Source organism: Castor canadensis, chromosome 10, assembly GCF_047511655.1.
Source record: "Castor canadensis chromosome 10, mCasCan1.hap1v2, whole genome shotgun sequence".
NCBI lineage: Eukaryota > Metazoa > Chordata > Mammalia > Rodentia > Castoridae > Castor > Castor canadensis.
This window is the reverse complement of record NC_133395.1, coordinates 65,977,174-65,991,208: the sequence shown is the minus strand read 5'-3', so window position 1 is coordinate 65,991,208 and position 14,035 is coordinate 65,977,174. Positions and strand designations below refer to the sequence as shown.

Sequence of the window (14,035 nt, the reverse complement as noted above, 5' to 3'; positions counted from 1 at the left end):
AAAAGATAGTATTTTATCTTATAAGCATTATACCTAAAACATCTTAAGTATGACGCCCTCAAGATACAAAAATACTTGTAAAGATAACAAATCAAACATGCCACTGTATTAAAAGAGAAATATATTATGGCTGCAGGATATGAAGAAAAATCTAACTTTAATTACATAAACAAGTTGAAGAAGAACACCATATGTGAACATCATAACAGATGTCACATTTAATGATGAAACACTAGAAACACTGTCATTAAAGTTCAAAATAAGATGTGCATACTTTGTATAACATCTACTGCTCACCTTGTCTATACAGTCAATATAACGAGGCTAGTAAAGACTTGAAAAAAGTTAATAAGATTTTAGGTGTCTGTCTCAAAAACAAAACAAGGTAAACAATTTATAAGCAGATAGAACTAAACTAGAATTGTTACTTGGCCAAATTAAAAGTTAGTGTACAAAAATTAGTGTGCTCTGCTGGTGGGAATGTAAGCTAGTACAACCACTATGAAAAAACAATATGGAGACTCCTTAAAAAACTAAAAATAGATCTGCTATACGATCCAGCAATACCACTTCTAGGGATATACCCAAAGGAATATGAGTCAGGGTACTACAAAGGCACCTGCACACCTATGTTTATTGCAACATTATTCACAATAGCCAAGCTATGGAAACAGCCAAGATGCCCCACTACTGATGAATGGAATTTTACTCAGCAACAAAGAATGAAATTTTGTCATTCTCAGGTAAATGGATGGAACTGGGAAAATCATCTTAAGGGAAGTCAGTCAGGTTCAGAAGGTCAAAAGCTGCATGTTCTCATATGTGGAATATAGACTTAAAACAAATGCAGCAATGTTGTGGGACTCGGATCACACTAAGGGGAGGCCATGGACAGAAGCGATAGGACAAGGGAAGGAAATCAAAAACTTGAATGTGGTTGATGTGCTCAGTGTACAGGAATGAACATAGAAATCTTAAACTGGCCAGGGCTACCATGGGAAGTAGACTAGGGAGGAAGGAAGAGGAAAATGGTAGAGATGAACGAGTTGAGATTGTAATACATATATGCATGGAAACAATACAAGGAAACTCCCTTTGTAGCTACCTTTATCTCAAACTAGTAAATACCATATTTCTCTTTTTATCTTTTATGTTTTTATTGTACAAAATCTGAGAACAAGAGGGTGAAACAGGTTCAGGGGCAGGGTGGAGTTTGGCACTGGTGGGAGGGGGGAGGTGGCAGGAAAAGGGATAAGAGGATGAATAAGGTGCTGATAATGAATACATATGTATGTAAATGCAAAAGTGATACTAGTTCAGGAATCAGGGGAGGTGGAATGGAGGAGAGCAAGTATGATATATCTGATACGTTATAAGAACCTTTGTAAATGCTACAATGTTAACTCCACCCAACACAAAAATTAGTGGGCATTTTAATTTTTACTAGCATATTATTGTACTGGGGGTACTTTGTGACATATGCAAAAGTACTATCAGTTAAATTCACCCCCTTCATCATTCTCCTTTATTCCCTTACCCCCTTTCTTAAAATAGTCTCAAAAGGTCTCATTTTTCCATTTACATACATGAGAACATAATATCTCCACCATATTCACCCTCTTACACCCTTTCCTTGTATCCTCCCCCTGTGCATTTTTATGTACAACAATATTTAATTAGAATATATAATGAAAAATAAAAGCTCTTAAAATAGCCAGAGTATCTTTTCCAAGGAATAGACCCAATAATATGTCTGGAAATATATACAAAGAAACTATAAAATCTTGTTGAAATTTTCTAAAAGATCTGAATAAATAGGCTGTTCATAGAGGAGAAAATTCACTAGTGGAGCAGGTTAATGTATACATTCAATGTAATCACATTCAAAATTCCAATGCAGCCATTTTGTTAAATATTTATAAGTATGTGAGAGAGGACTCTGATCATTTGTAATCTCTGCAGTTATACTCTGGACTACTGTAGCATCATCTATATCTGAATCTATCACATTAGCCTCCAAACTGTCCTTACTTTCCTCCTTGCTCTGTTCACTATTGTCTACCCCAACCTCTGAAGTCTGATCCAAACACCTCCACCAAAATGATCCTTTGATGAATTACCAATGAACATGTAATCCTTCCAATCTTTCCAATGAGCCTATAAATTAGAATCTACTCAGAAGCTGGCATTGCTTAGAAATGTTGAGCAATTAAACTGATTTCCAACAATTAGAAGCACAGCCAAGATTTGAATCCAGTATTTCTGATTCCATAGCCTATTCTCTTCAATGCTAGATAACAGTAAGTCTGTATTCATGGATTTATTACACGCAGTTTTTTAACCAAGCATGCACACACAGCTCAGTTAATACAGAGAAGCTCTTGGTCACTCCCATGTTATCATTAGTTGTGTTCAACTTGTATGATTTGCTGAGTGTTTCCCTGTCTTTTGATTTTTTGAAAATATGCCTTCCAAAAAGCAAATGACATCCAAAAAGCAAGAGAAAAGTTAGTGTGCTTAATTGAGTGATAAAGTGAAAATTTAAGAGCTGTTGAAAGGCCACATGTGTTTAGCAGAAGTTGAGCAGTGTTATGGAAAGTGAATCAAGCATCCATAGCACAGCACCGAACGCTGTGCATCCTGAGCATTTGTGGTTTTCCCCTCAGCTGTAGTCTTCTTTGAGCCATGCATATACCCACGGGTACCAGGGGTCTGGGGTCTGCTGTGTACTCTATTCTTGTTAACTCTTTATGTTATCTTGCTGTTTGTAAAGGGCATTCAAAGATAATAACACTGTGTGAGATGTGTTCCTCACTCTCATATAAAAGGCTTTATTTTAATGAAGTGCTTTAGTTTCACTTTGAGAAACAGCTGGCCTGAGATTTAAAAAAAACTGTGATTTTTTTCTTTTATCATTTTTACATTTACTTACATGTGTATACATTGTTTGTGCCACCTTCCTCCTCCTACTTCCAGGCAGAACCTGTTCCACCCTCTTGTTCTCAGATTTTGTTGAAGAGAGAACATAAGAGATAATAAGAAAGACATACTATTTTTGCTAGTTTGACAAAAAGACAGCCATACAGAGAGATTCCTAGCATTACTTCCATGCACTTGTGTATTACAACCCACATTGGTTCATCTCTGCCGGACCCCTTCACTACTTACTGGTCCTCTTCCCATAGTGGCCTCTGCCGGTTTAAGATTACTGTATTCACTCCTCTACAGTGAGCACATCAACCACATTCAGATTTTGGGTTTCCTTTCCTTTCCCTATTTCTCCTATGCATTTTCTCCCCTTAGTGTGTGATCTATGTCCAATAATATTACTGCATTTGTTTTGGGTCTATAATCTGCATATGAGGGAGAACATGCAATTTTTGGCCTTCTGAGCCTGGCTAACTTCACTTAAGATGATGTTCTCTAGTTCCATCCATTTACTTACAAATAACAAAATTTCATTCTTCTTTGTGGCTGAGTAAAATTCCGTTGTATATAAATACCACATTTTCTTGATCCATTCTTCAGTAGTGGAGCATCTTAGCTGTTTCCATAAGTTATCTATTGTGAATAGTGCTGCAATAAACATGGGCGTGCAGGTGCTTTTGTAGTAACTTAAGTCACATTCCTTCAGGTATATCTCTTGGAGTAGTATTGCTGGATCATTTGACAGATCTATGTTTAGTTTTTTAAGGAGCCTCCATATTGTTTTCCAAAGTGGTTGTACTAACTTACATTTCCACCAGCAGTGTATAAGGGTTCCATTTTCCCCACATCCTCACCAACATTTGTTGTTGGTGGTGTTCTTGATGCTAGCCATTCTAATGGGGTGGGGTGGAATCTTAGTGTGATTTTGATTTGCATTTCCTTTATGGCCAGGGATGGTGAGAATATTTTTATGTGTTTTTTTGGCCATATGGATTTCATTATTTGAAAAAATTCTGTTTAGTTCAGTTGCCCACTTCTTTACTGGTTCCTTGATTTTGGGAGAGTTTAGTTTTTTAAAGCTCTGCATATATTATGGTCATTAGTCCTTTGTCTGATGTATAGCTAGCAAAGATTTTCTCCCACTCTGTGGGTGGTCTCTTCAATTTAAGGGACCATTTCTTTTTGTTGTGCAGAAGCTTTTTAATTTCATGTAGTTCCATTTGTCCATCCTTTCTCTTAGTTGCTGGAGTTCTGCTGAGGAAGTCCTTGCCTATTGCCATTGTTTCCAGGGTATTCCCTGCTCTTTCATGTACTAACTGCAAGGTTTCACGTCTGATACTAAGTCCTTAATCCACTTCGAGTTGATACTAGTACAGGGTGATAAACATGGATCTAGTTTCAGTTTTCTTCAGGCAGATAGCTACTTTTCCCAGCAACTTTTATTGAAGAGGCTGTCTTTGCTCCATCGTATGTTTTTGGCAACTTTGTCAAAAATAGATGGGTATAGCTGTGTGGATTCATATCCAGGTCCTCTATTCTGGTCTTCATGTCTGTTTTTGTGCCAGTACCATGCTGTTTTTATTGCTATGGCTCTGTAGTATAGTTTGAAGCCAGGTATTGTGATACCTCCAGTGTTGCTCTTTTTGCTCAGTATTGCTTTGGCTATTCATGGTCTTTTGTGCTTCCAAATGAACTTTAGGGTAGATTTTTCAGTCTCTGTGATGACTGTCATTAGGGTTTTGATGGGAATTGCGTTGAACATGTAGATTGCTTTTGGTAGTACAACCATTTTTACTATATTGATTCTGCCAATCCATGAGCATGGGAGATCTTTCCATTTTCTGTAGTTTTCCTCAATCTCTTTCTTCAGTAGTTTGTAGTTCTCCTTCTAGAGTTCATTTGCATCCTTCATTAAGTTTACTCCTAGGTATTTGATTTTTTTTGAGGCTATTGCAAATGGAATTGTTTTCCTATATTCTTTTCAATTTGTTCATTGTTGGTGTATAGAAAGACTACCAACTTTTGTAAGTTGATTTTGTATCCTCCTATATTGCTTAAACTGTTTATGGTGTCTAGGAGTCTTTAGGAGGAGAGTTTTGGGTCTTTGAGGTATAGGATCATGTCATCTGGAAACAGATACTTAGACTATTTCGTTACCTATTTGTATTCCTTTTATTTCTTCTTCTTGCCTTATTGCTCTGCCTAGGAATTCCAGGACTATGTTGAATAGAAGTGGGGAGAGTGAGCACCCTTGTCTTTTTCCTGAATTTAGGGAAACTGGTTTCAGTTTTTCCCCATTAAGTATGATATTGGCTATGTCATACTTTATAGATATATATATATATATATATATGGCCTTTATAATGTTGAGGTACATTCCTTCTATTCCTAGTTTTCTTACACCTTTTATCGTCAAGTGGTGTTAAATCTTATTAAAAGTTTTTTCTGCACCTATTGAGATGATCAAGTGGTTTTGTCTTTGCTTCTATTAATGTGCTGTATTACATTTATTGATTTGCATATGTTGAACCACCCCTGCATCCCTGGGATGAAGCTGACTTGGTCATAGTGAATGATCTTTCTGATATGTTGTTAGATTTGGTTTGCCATTATTTTATTTGAGGATTTTTGCATCAGTGTTCATTAATGAGATTGGCATGTAATTCCCTTTTGAATGTGTCTTTGTCCGGTTTTGGGATGAGTGTGATACTGGCTTCATGGAATGAGTTAGGCAGTGTTCCTTCCCTTTCTATTTCATGGAAGAGTTTAAGGAGAGTTGGTACTAGCTCTTCTTTGAAAGTCTGGTAGAATTCAGCTGAGAATCTATCAAGTCCTGTACTTTTCTTTTTTAAGAGACTCTTTATTGCTGCTTTAATTTCATTAAATGTTTAGATCTGTTCAGGTGGTTAATATCCTTTCAGTTCACTTTCAGATGGTCATAAGTATCTAGAAATTTTTCCATTTCTTCAAGATTTTACAATTTATTGGAATATAGGTTCTGAAAGTAGTCTCTGATGATTCCCTGGGTTTCCTTAGTGTTTGTTGTTATCCCCCCTTTCTCATTTCTGATTTTACTAATTGGATCTTTTCCCTCCTTATCTTAGTCAGATTTTCCAGGGACTTATCAATCTTGTTTATTTTTTTAAAGAGCCAACATTTTGTTTCATTGCTTTTTTTTTTTTTTTTTTTTTTTGCTCTCCATTTCATTAATTTTGGCCCTTATTTTTATTATTTCTCTCCTGATCGTTTTGGGTTTTGCTGTTCTTGTTTTTCTAGGAGTTTGAGATGTAGCATTAGGTCATTTATTTGAGATCTTTCTGTCCTTTTAATATATGCACTCATGGCTATAAACTTTCCTCTTGGGCCTGCCTTTGCTGTGTCCCATAGGTTCTGGTAAGATGGTGTTTTCATTTTCATTAGCTTCCAGGAACCTTTCGATTTCCTCTCTTATTTCTATTATGACCCATTGATGCTTGAGCAATGTGTTGCTCAGCCTACAATTATTTGCATGTTTCCTGCGGTTGTTTTTGTTGTTGTGTTGTAGTTTTAATGTATTGTGATCAGATAGAGTGCAGGGGGTTATTCCTGTTTTCTTATATTTGCTGTTTATATTATGATAAAGACCAAACTTTCAATCAATGTTTTGGACATAAGCATATTATTTTTTCTTTATAGTTTTTTTAGCCTTATACAGTTAATACCTTTTCTCCTGTGGCACATTTGATAGCACTCTTAACTATAGTGCTATAAAAGCTCAATATTAGTGATCACAGTACCTGAATGTTGAAACAAGCTATTTTTAGAAATGCAGGTTTTATGATAATGATAAAAGTTGTATCGTGTTGTCCTAGCAACCAGAATCCTAAAGCACTGATTAGTGACATGCTGACTGATTCTAGAAATAAGCAGTTCATTTCTTAGCTCAGCACTTTAAATAATTATTTTAAATCCAGTCAATTTTTTTGAAAGAATTTTAAAATTCGAATGCTTTCTTCATGTAGTTCTATATTAATATTTCTTAAGAATTTTGAACTTTATAATGTTGTGATGAAACTGACATTTGTAAGTATCCTTCTGTGAAATTTTGAAGCTAATCTCCTTGGTTCTTTATTCTGTCTTAACTGTAAATTAACCACATACTTACATTATTAGCCATTGTATGATACACTGATAGAGCAGACTGCTTTCTAAATATAAGAATTATTGAAATGTTTCTGAAACTTAGATATAAGGTAAATGAGGTCTGGGAAAATAGCCTGTCTGTTTTGTGTGATAGTCATTGTTAACAAGCCTGACAGGAGTGGTTTACTGAGGAGTTGGCATCTTTGTTTGATTCTCCTTACTATTGATTAAAGGTACTAAACAGCCCTGAAGGTTATGATTGTTCGCATACTGTAGCACAGTAACCTGTTTAGATCTAACTTGTTTTATTCTAACCTTCCTTTTCAAATATCTACAAATGACTAGTTTCTCAAAATATCCTATAAAGATTATCTAGTTCACTACTTTACAATGGCAAATTGGTCCTGGGAGTTAAATTATGTATTCAAGGCAACAGTGGTGAATGGCACAGCTTCAGCTTAGAGCCCAAGTGTTCTGAGGGCAGTTTCTTCACTACACCATTTTATCTATACTGTACCGTACAGAATTCATGAGGAAACGTAGCCATATGGTCCTATGCCTGTGTTTGTTGTAATGAATGGTCACTCACCTTCGTCCAGAAATGTGGAATCACCCTACCAGTTGGAGTTCTTGCTCTTTACACTTTGGGTTTGAATCAAATTCATGTCAGAGAATCTCACTTTCCCTCTTGCTGTCCTGATGTCTGTAACACCAAGCACAGGGAACAGTTCCTTTTTCTTCTCTTTTGTTATCCACTTTGTGAAAGACATCTTTTTCTCCCACATCTCTGCTGTCTATTTATCTTCCCTGCTTCTTTGTTCATCTTCTAATCCCTTCCCTATTTGGGGACTTCTTAAAATGAGAATGAAGTGGCCCTATACTATCAAATACCAAGACTTAAAGTAAATTATAAATTCTTGATTTTTTTTGGCTTAATTTTATTTAATTTTCTGTGTCTTAGTATTACTTTATTTTGGTTTTCTCTGTTGCAGACTTAAAATGGTTTTTCACTTGCCTTATGAATTGTAGACATTTATAAGCTATTTTATCCTAGAAACAGAAATGTGCCTTCCCTGAGTTACAATTAAATTTCAGTAATTTACCACTATTTCAGTAAATTTTCACCATTAAGACTTGAAAACATCATTTAAAATTTAGTACATCAGAAGTTTCAATAATTCATTCTACATTCTGTATTTTTAAAATTTATATTTACTATTATTATTGTATCTTAAACTTCTTGTAAGAAGGAATAACCTTATTTCTGTGTATTTTTATATAGTATTAAATATTCACTGAGTCCAGATTGAGGATAGATGGATAGATTATAACATATGAGGGATAAGTAATGAATGCTTTGTATACTCCCCCAAAATCTGTTGTATTGCTTTGAGTAAAGAACTGAAAATACTACTTCTAAAATGCAGTATCTAATTTGTTGCAAAACGGTAATCAAATTTATATGTAACAGACTTTTAAAATACTAGCTTATAGTATTTTTCAGCTATTTCCTTTATGAAAGATGATTTTACCTAATTTTAGTACTCAGTTAATTAAAGAAAAGATCACCAATCAGTAAATCAAAAATCATCTGAGTTTTATTTGGCTAGGTGGATTTCCAAACCAGTTTCTGCAATCATCCCTTCCAGCAGAAAGGTGGTGCCATCACCCTACTCTCCTGAAGAGAATTTGCTCAGCACATCTTCCTTCTTCCTATTCTGATTTTGGAAGCTTTAGCAATTTTTGGAAAATGTCAAGTTGCTGTATTTAACTAAGGGTTTAGCAGAATGAGGTAGTGATGATCTAAAATCATGAAGGGGTCTCCCCTCCTCATTCTTTTCTACACTACAGACATATTTCCATAGAGTCTTACAAATGTATTATTTTGTATCATTAGCAAGAAGAACATCGTTTCTAGAAAAAAAAGCTTAAAGAAATGTTCTGTTCTTGGTGACTTCATTGCATTGACTTGTATGACAACTAACACTGTCATTACCACCATTACTGTTATGTTAGTCTATCCAGTTACATAAGAATACTCTCAACTATGTGAAGAAAAAACTTAGCCTGAAATAACCACTAACTCAAGATTTATAGAAAAGATTGGTATCTTATGAGCCCAGAAAAGGACTCCTTAAATTTAAAAAAGTTCTTTATCTGCTTCAGACATTCAGTGAATATTCAAAATATACTAAGTTTTAAGGGACATATCAGAAGGAAGAATATCAAGTTGCTTAAGTTTTGAAGGATAGCTAAGACGTGAGCATATTTCTGAAATTTTAAACATTTAAAAAGTACATTTTGACATTTGGAAATAAAGTTATACTATACTTGTCATGTACGTTTGATGTGCAACTATCCCTTCCCCCAACACAAAACTATTAGGATCTGAGAATTAGAAAATGTAGAAGCTTTAATATAAATTAGGAGTGGTAAATGCCATGAGAGAGGAACAGAGAAAGTGTGTGGACCTTCCAAAAAGGAAGTGATTATTTCTGGCTCTCAAGATCAGAGACTTCATGGATGAACAGAACATTTTTTCAGAACATTTAAGACATTTCAAGTGGTGAAAGGTGTTCTAAACAAATGTAGAATTTAGCACAAAGAAACTGGGATTAGCAAGCTCAGGCTAAGGAAAAAGTGATGACCTAGCACTGGCCTGAGAGTGCAGTACTGATGCAGAGTTAAGAGGAGGAAATGCTGACTTTCTGAAGCCAAAGGAAGCCACGGAAGCTCCTGGAAGGCCCCAGGGAAAGGGAAGAGACATAATAAAAGTCCTGCTTCAAATAGATTTGTCTAACAGCAGTGCCTATGAGGGACTGAATGTGGAAACAACTGGAGCAGAGAAGACCGAGTAAAAGTCCTCGTACATACTCTGGACAGGAATCATTAGGATCTGGACTGAGGAGAAGGGACATGGCTATGCCATTAACAGACATAGGAAGCACTACAAAAAGAGTAGGTTTGAGAGTCAAGTTTGAAAGGCACATTTCTAATTTAGGTTGTATAAAAATCAGGAAATTAGTGTCAATGTTCTCATAACTAGATGTAGTTACATGTGAATAGTACAGGTGGCTAGATGGCAGGAAGTAAATATGACATCATAGAAGAGTTGACATAGATTTAATGAACTATTATTCTAGCTGTATAATTTTTTAAAACATTTGCCAGCCTATGTTATATGTTTTTTATAGAAATATATATTTATGAGAGTGTTGTGATTTGTTTCAGGTGTGTGTATCACATTTTAGCCTAGTGTTATGGAGAGAAGAAGAGAAATCTGGGAAATGCGATTGCTAGCCTACAACCTTGTTAGGGTTTGGTTCTTAAATGTCCTCCCTCCTCCAAAGGCCAGCCTGTGGCACTATTGAGAGTGGAACCTTTAAGAGGTGGGGCCTATTGTGAGGAAACTAGATCACTGAGGATGTATCTTTGGATATTGGGCCCCTAGCTTCTTTCTGTCTTTTTTTTTTGTCTTCCTGACCTCCAGGGGGTAAACAAGTTTCCTGTACTACAGACTGCTGCTGTGATATACTGCTTTACCACAGGCCCAAAAGCCTGTGACCAAGTGACCATGGACTGAAATCTCTGAAACTGTAGGCCAAAATAAACCTTTTCTCCTTTTAAGTTGTTTCTCTCATGTGTTTTGTCACTGCAGTGAAACATAGACTAGCACGACCTATAGGTCAAGGAACAGTTTATTGTAAGTTTTTCAGAGAGAAACATTTTGATAAATTTGAATAATTGTAAACTTCTTTCTTTAGGGTTAATGCATTATTAGTCCCTTTCACTAAAACAATACATTGACACTGGATCAGAGTTTATTGACACTGGACCAGTGTATCTGGTCCCTGGCTTATAATGGTTTTACTTATGATTTTTTCTGACTGTATGATGGTATAAAAGGGATACACACCGAGTAGAGATTTTGAATCTTGATCTGCTCTTGGCCTAGCAATATACAATGTGATACATTCTCATGATTCTGGGCAGCAGCCATGATCCACAACTAACAGTCAGTTTCATAGTCTTGAGAGGAGACCACTGATACTATTTTCTATAAAATACTGTTTTTGATAAATTATGTGAGGTATTCAATACATTATTTATAGGGCAGGCTTTATGTTAGATGATTTGGCCAAGTATAAGCTAATGTTAAATATCCTGAACTTATTTAAAGTAGGCTAGGATAGACTGTCATGTTCAGTAGATTAAGTGTATTAAATGAATCTTTGACCTCCATCTGATATGTTTGGTTTACAATGGATTTATCAGGACATAGCACCATTGTAGTCAAGGAGCATCTGTACATGCCAGACCCTGTTATAGCCCTAAGGATACAGCTGTGAATAAAACACAGTCCCTGCCCTCTTGGAACCTACCTAGTAATAAGGAAGACTTTTAAAAATAATGATATTTAAAAATATTTTATTCTCCAATCAAGAAATACCTTGTCTACTCACTTGTGCAATAATTTTTACATTGTGGTTGTGTGTTAAATATGAAAATGAAATACATTGACTCAAATACAAAAATGTTTCTTTTCAGATGATGTATTCATATTTTGTTTGCTTACCAATAGGGAGCAGATTGTTAAACAGTCTACAGAGTTGGTCTGCAGAGCCTATGGTGAAGTGTATGCAGCTGTGATGAACCCAGCCAACGAATACAAAGATCCAGAGACCATTCTGCACAGGCCGCCCCAGCAAGTGCAGACGCTGCTCTCCTGATGGTGTTAGCAAAATACCACTTCCCTAAAACACTGAAAGTTGTTTGGATTTTTAGTCTATTAATCTTTACTTTGAGATTTGAGGTTACAGTTTTCTTTGTATTACAAGATTGTAGGTCTCAGTAATTTTGTTCATTCTCAATGATACAGAAATAAGTCATTGTTGACATGAATTAGTACTGTTCTATATCTGCTCTCTGGATGGCAATATTCTCTTTGTTAGCCACCTGTCCAACTGCAATTTTCCCGTTACTCTGGGACATAGATGTATGGCAAAAAGTAGTATGAAAGGCTTGAGGGACTTTTATACAAGGCTAGTTATAAATTAACATCATAAAATTTTGTCTAAACTGAAGAATTAATAAATGTTTCTTTAGCTGAAGATTCATTTACTTTCTTATGCATTACAGTGCAAGAAGGCATACTGATTAGCTTGTTTTTCTCTTAACCTACTCTATGTCTCTGTCCTCAGACTAACTGTCCTAATAGGGTTGTTAGAAGAGAGAAAAGCAACTGGATTGTGCTGCTGGTGTACAGAACAGTGATCTCCTTTCTGTTGTATGTTCACTTACAGTATATCATTGGTTACTGGTTTTAAATATACATTCAGCCAAAACAGGGAGAAAAATAATTTAAATAGGGGGATTCCACTCTATGGAAGTCAAAGTGACTCAGTGATTCAGTGAGTTTTAGGTGTTAAGACAACCTGAGGTAAGCATACAAAGCCCATGACTAAAGGCTAGTATTCGTTGTGCATCATAAATCCAAACAACTATGAAGTTTCCCCAGTGTTGAAACTAACATGAATTCTTTTAGAGTAAAAGTGATGTATGTCATCCGTTTTGGTGTAAATCTGTAATTTTAGTCTTTTCCCTTCAATGAATATGTGTGATATATAGCAAAAATAAAGTATAATACAGGTAGGAGCTGAAATTTTACATAATTTATTTCTTCTATGAGAAAATATTGATACCTTACCATTAGTGAATTCCTTTGTTTTCTAGGGAAAAAATGTATTTTGTTTTTTACCTGGTTTTCTTAAATAAATATTAAACTGTTTCTAGTAGTAATCTTTGCAGTATTTTTTATGTATCTCAAAGATTTGTTTTTGGAAAATTTCCTAATAAAAAAGGAGTACAATGTAGGGCATAACTGAGACAAGCAGTCAGAATGTGGTGTCATAAAACCTTGAGAGTCAAGATGGTAAGTAAGTGGCTATAGGCAGTAACCATTAGTATAGCATTCAGATTTGCTACATACATCACACTTTGCATTGGATTGTTTTTATTTGGTGTAAATAAAACCTCATTAAATTAAAGATGATCTAAATAAATGGAAACATATGACAGTTCAGAGACTAAATAGACTGAAAATGGCAAATTCCCTAAATTGATCTACTGATTCAACACAATCCCTGTAAAAATTTCATGTACCTTTTTTCTTTCAGGAATGTAAATGTTGATCCTAAAATTTTTACAGACATGCAGAGGACTTTGAATAGCCAAAACAATCTTGAAACTTCTTAGTTTCAAAATCTGCTACAATTACGCAGTAATCAAAACATGTGATACTGGAGTAGGGATGGACATACACAGATGCTTGGTTACATCCTGATAAACCTCATGTAAGTTGAAAATATTATTAAGTCACAAATGCACTTACTACACCTGATCTGCTGAGCATCAGAGCTTAGTGGCGCAGCACACTGTAGAGTGCCTGGTCACGCTCATGATCGCATGGCTGATGGAGCTCCGCTAGCTACTGCTGTCCAGTATTGACAGACTGTCGTACAGCACATAGTTAGCCTAGGAAGAGATCAAAATTTGAAGTACAGCTTCTGCAAAGTGCATAGTACTTTCCTACCATCATAAAGTCAATACATGGTAAGTGGACATGTTTAAGTCAGGAACTGTTTGTTGTTCAATGGAATAGCATTTAATAGAAATAAATGCTATTTATTTCTCAGTTTATTTATTTTTTAACAAGGTTCCAAGACCAATGGCAGAAAGAATAGGGTACTTAGCAAATGGAGTTAAAACAGCTGTAAATCCATACCTGTCTCATACCATATTAAAAAATGAACTCAAGAAGTTTGGCCTTTTCATTGAAAAAATGAATGCAAGATGGATGAAAAACCTAAATGGAAGAGCCACAACTATAAAACCTTCAAAAAAATAGGTGCAAATCATTGTGGTCTTTTATATTAGCAAGAATTTCTTTTAAAACGATACCCAAATCATAAGCACCCAGGGAAAA

The 14,035-nt window shown here is 35.4% G+C and overlaps 1 protein-coding gene across 2 annotated transcripts in view; it reads left to right on the top strand.

Moving 5' to 3' along the window:
• The window catches only part of Cog6 (component of oligomeric golgi complex 6), a 75,094-nt gene extending 62,256 nt beyond the window's left edge, over positions 1-12,838 (top strand). For both annotated transcript variants that reach the window (XM_074043496.1, XM_074043497.1), the window contains exon 19: positions 11,633-12,838. In XM_074043496.1, the coding sequence (XP_073899597.1) occupies positions 11,633-11,780 (148 nt within the window). In that variant the 3' untranslated portion in view covers positions 11,781-12,838. The remainder of the gene's footprint in view (positions 1-11,632) is intronic.
• Positions 12,839-14,035: the final 1,197 nt, after the last annotated feature.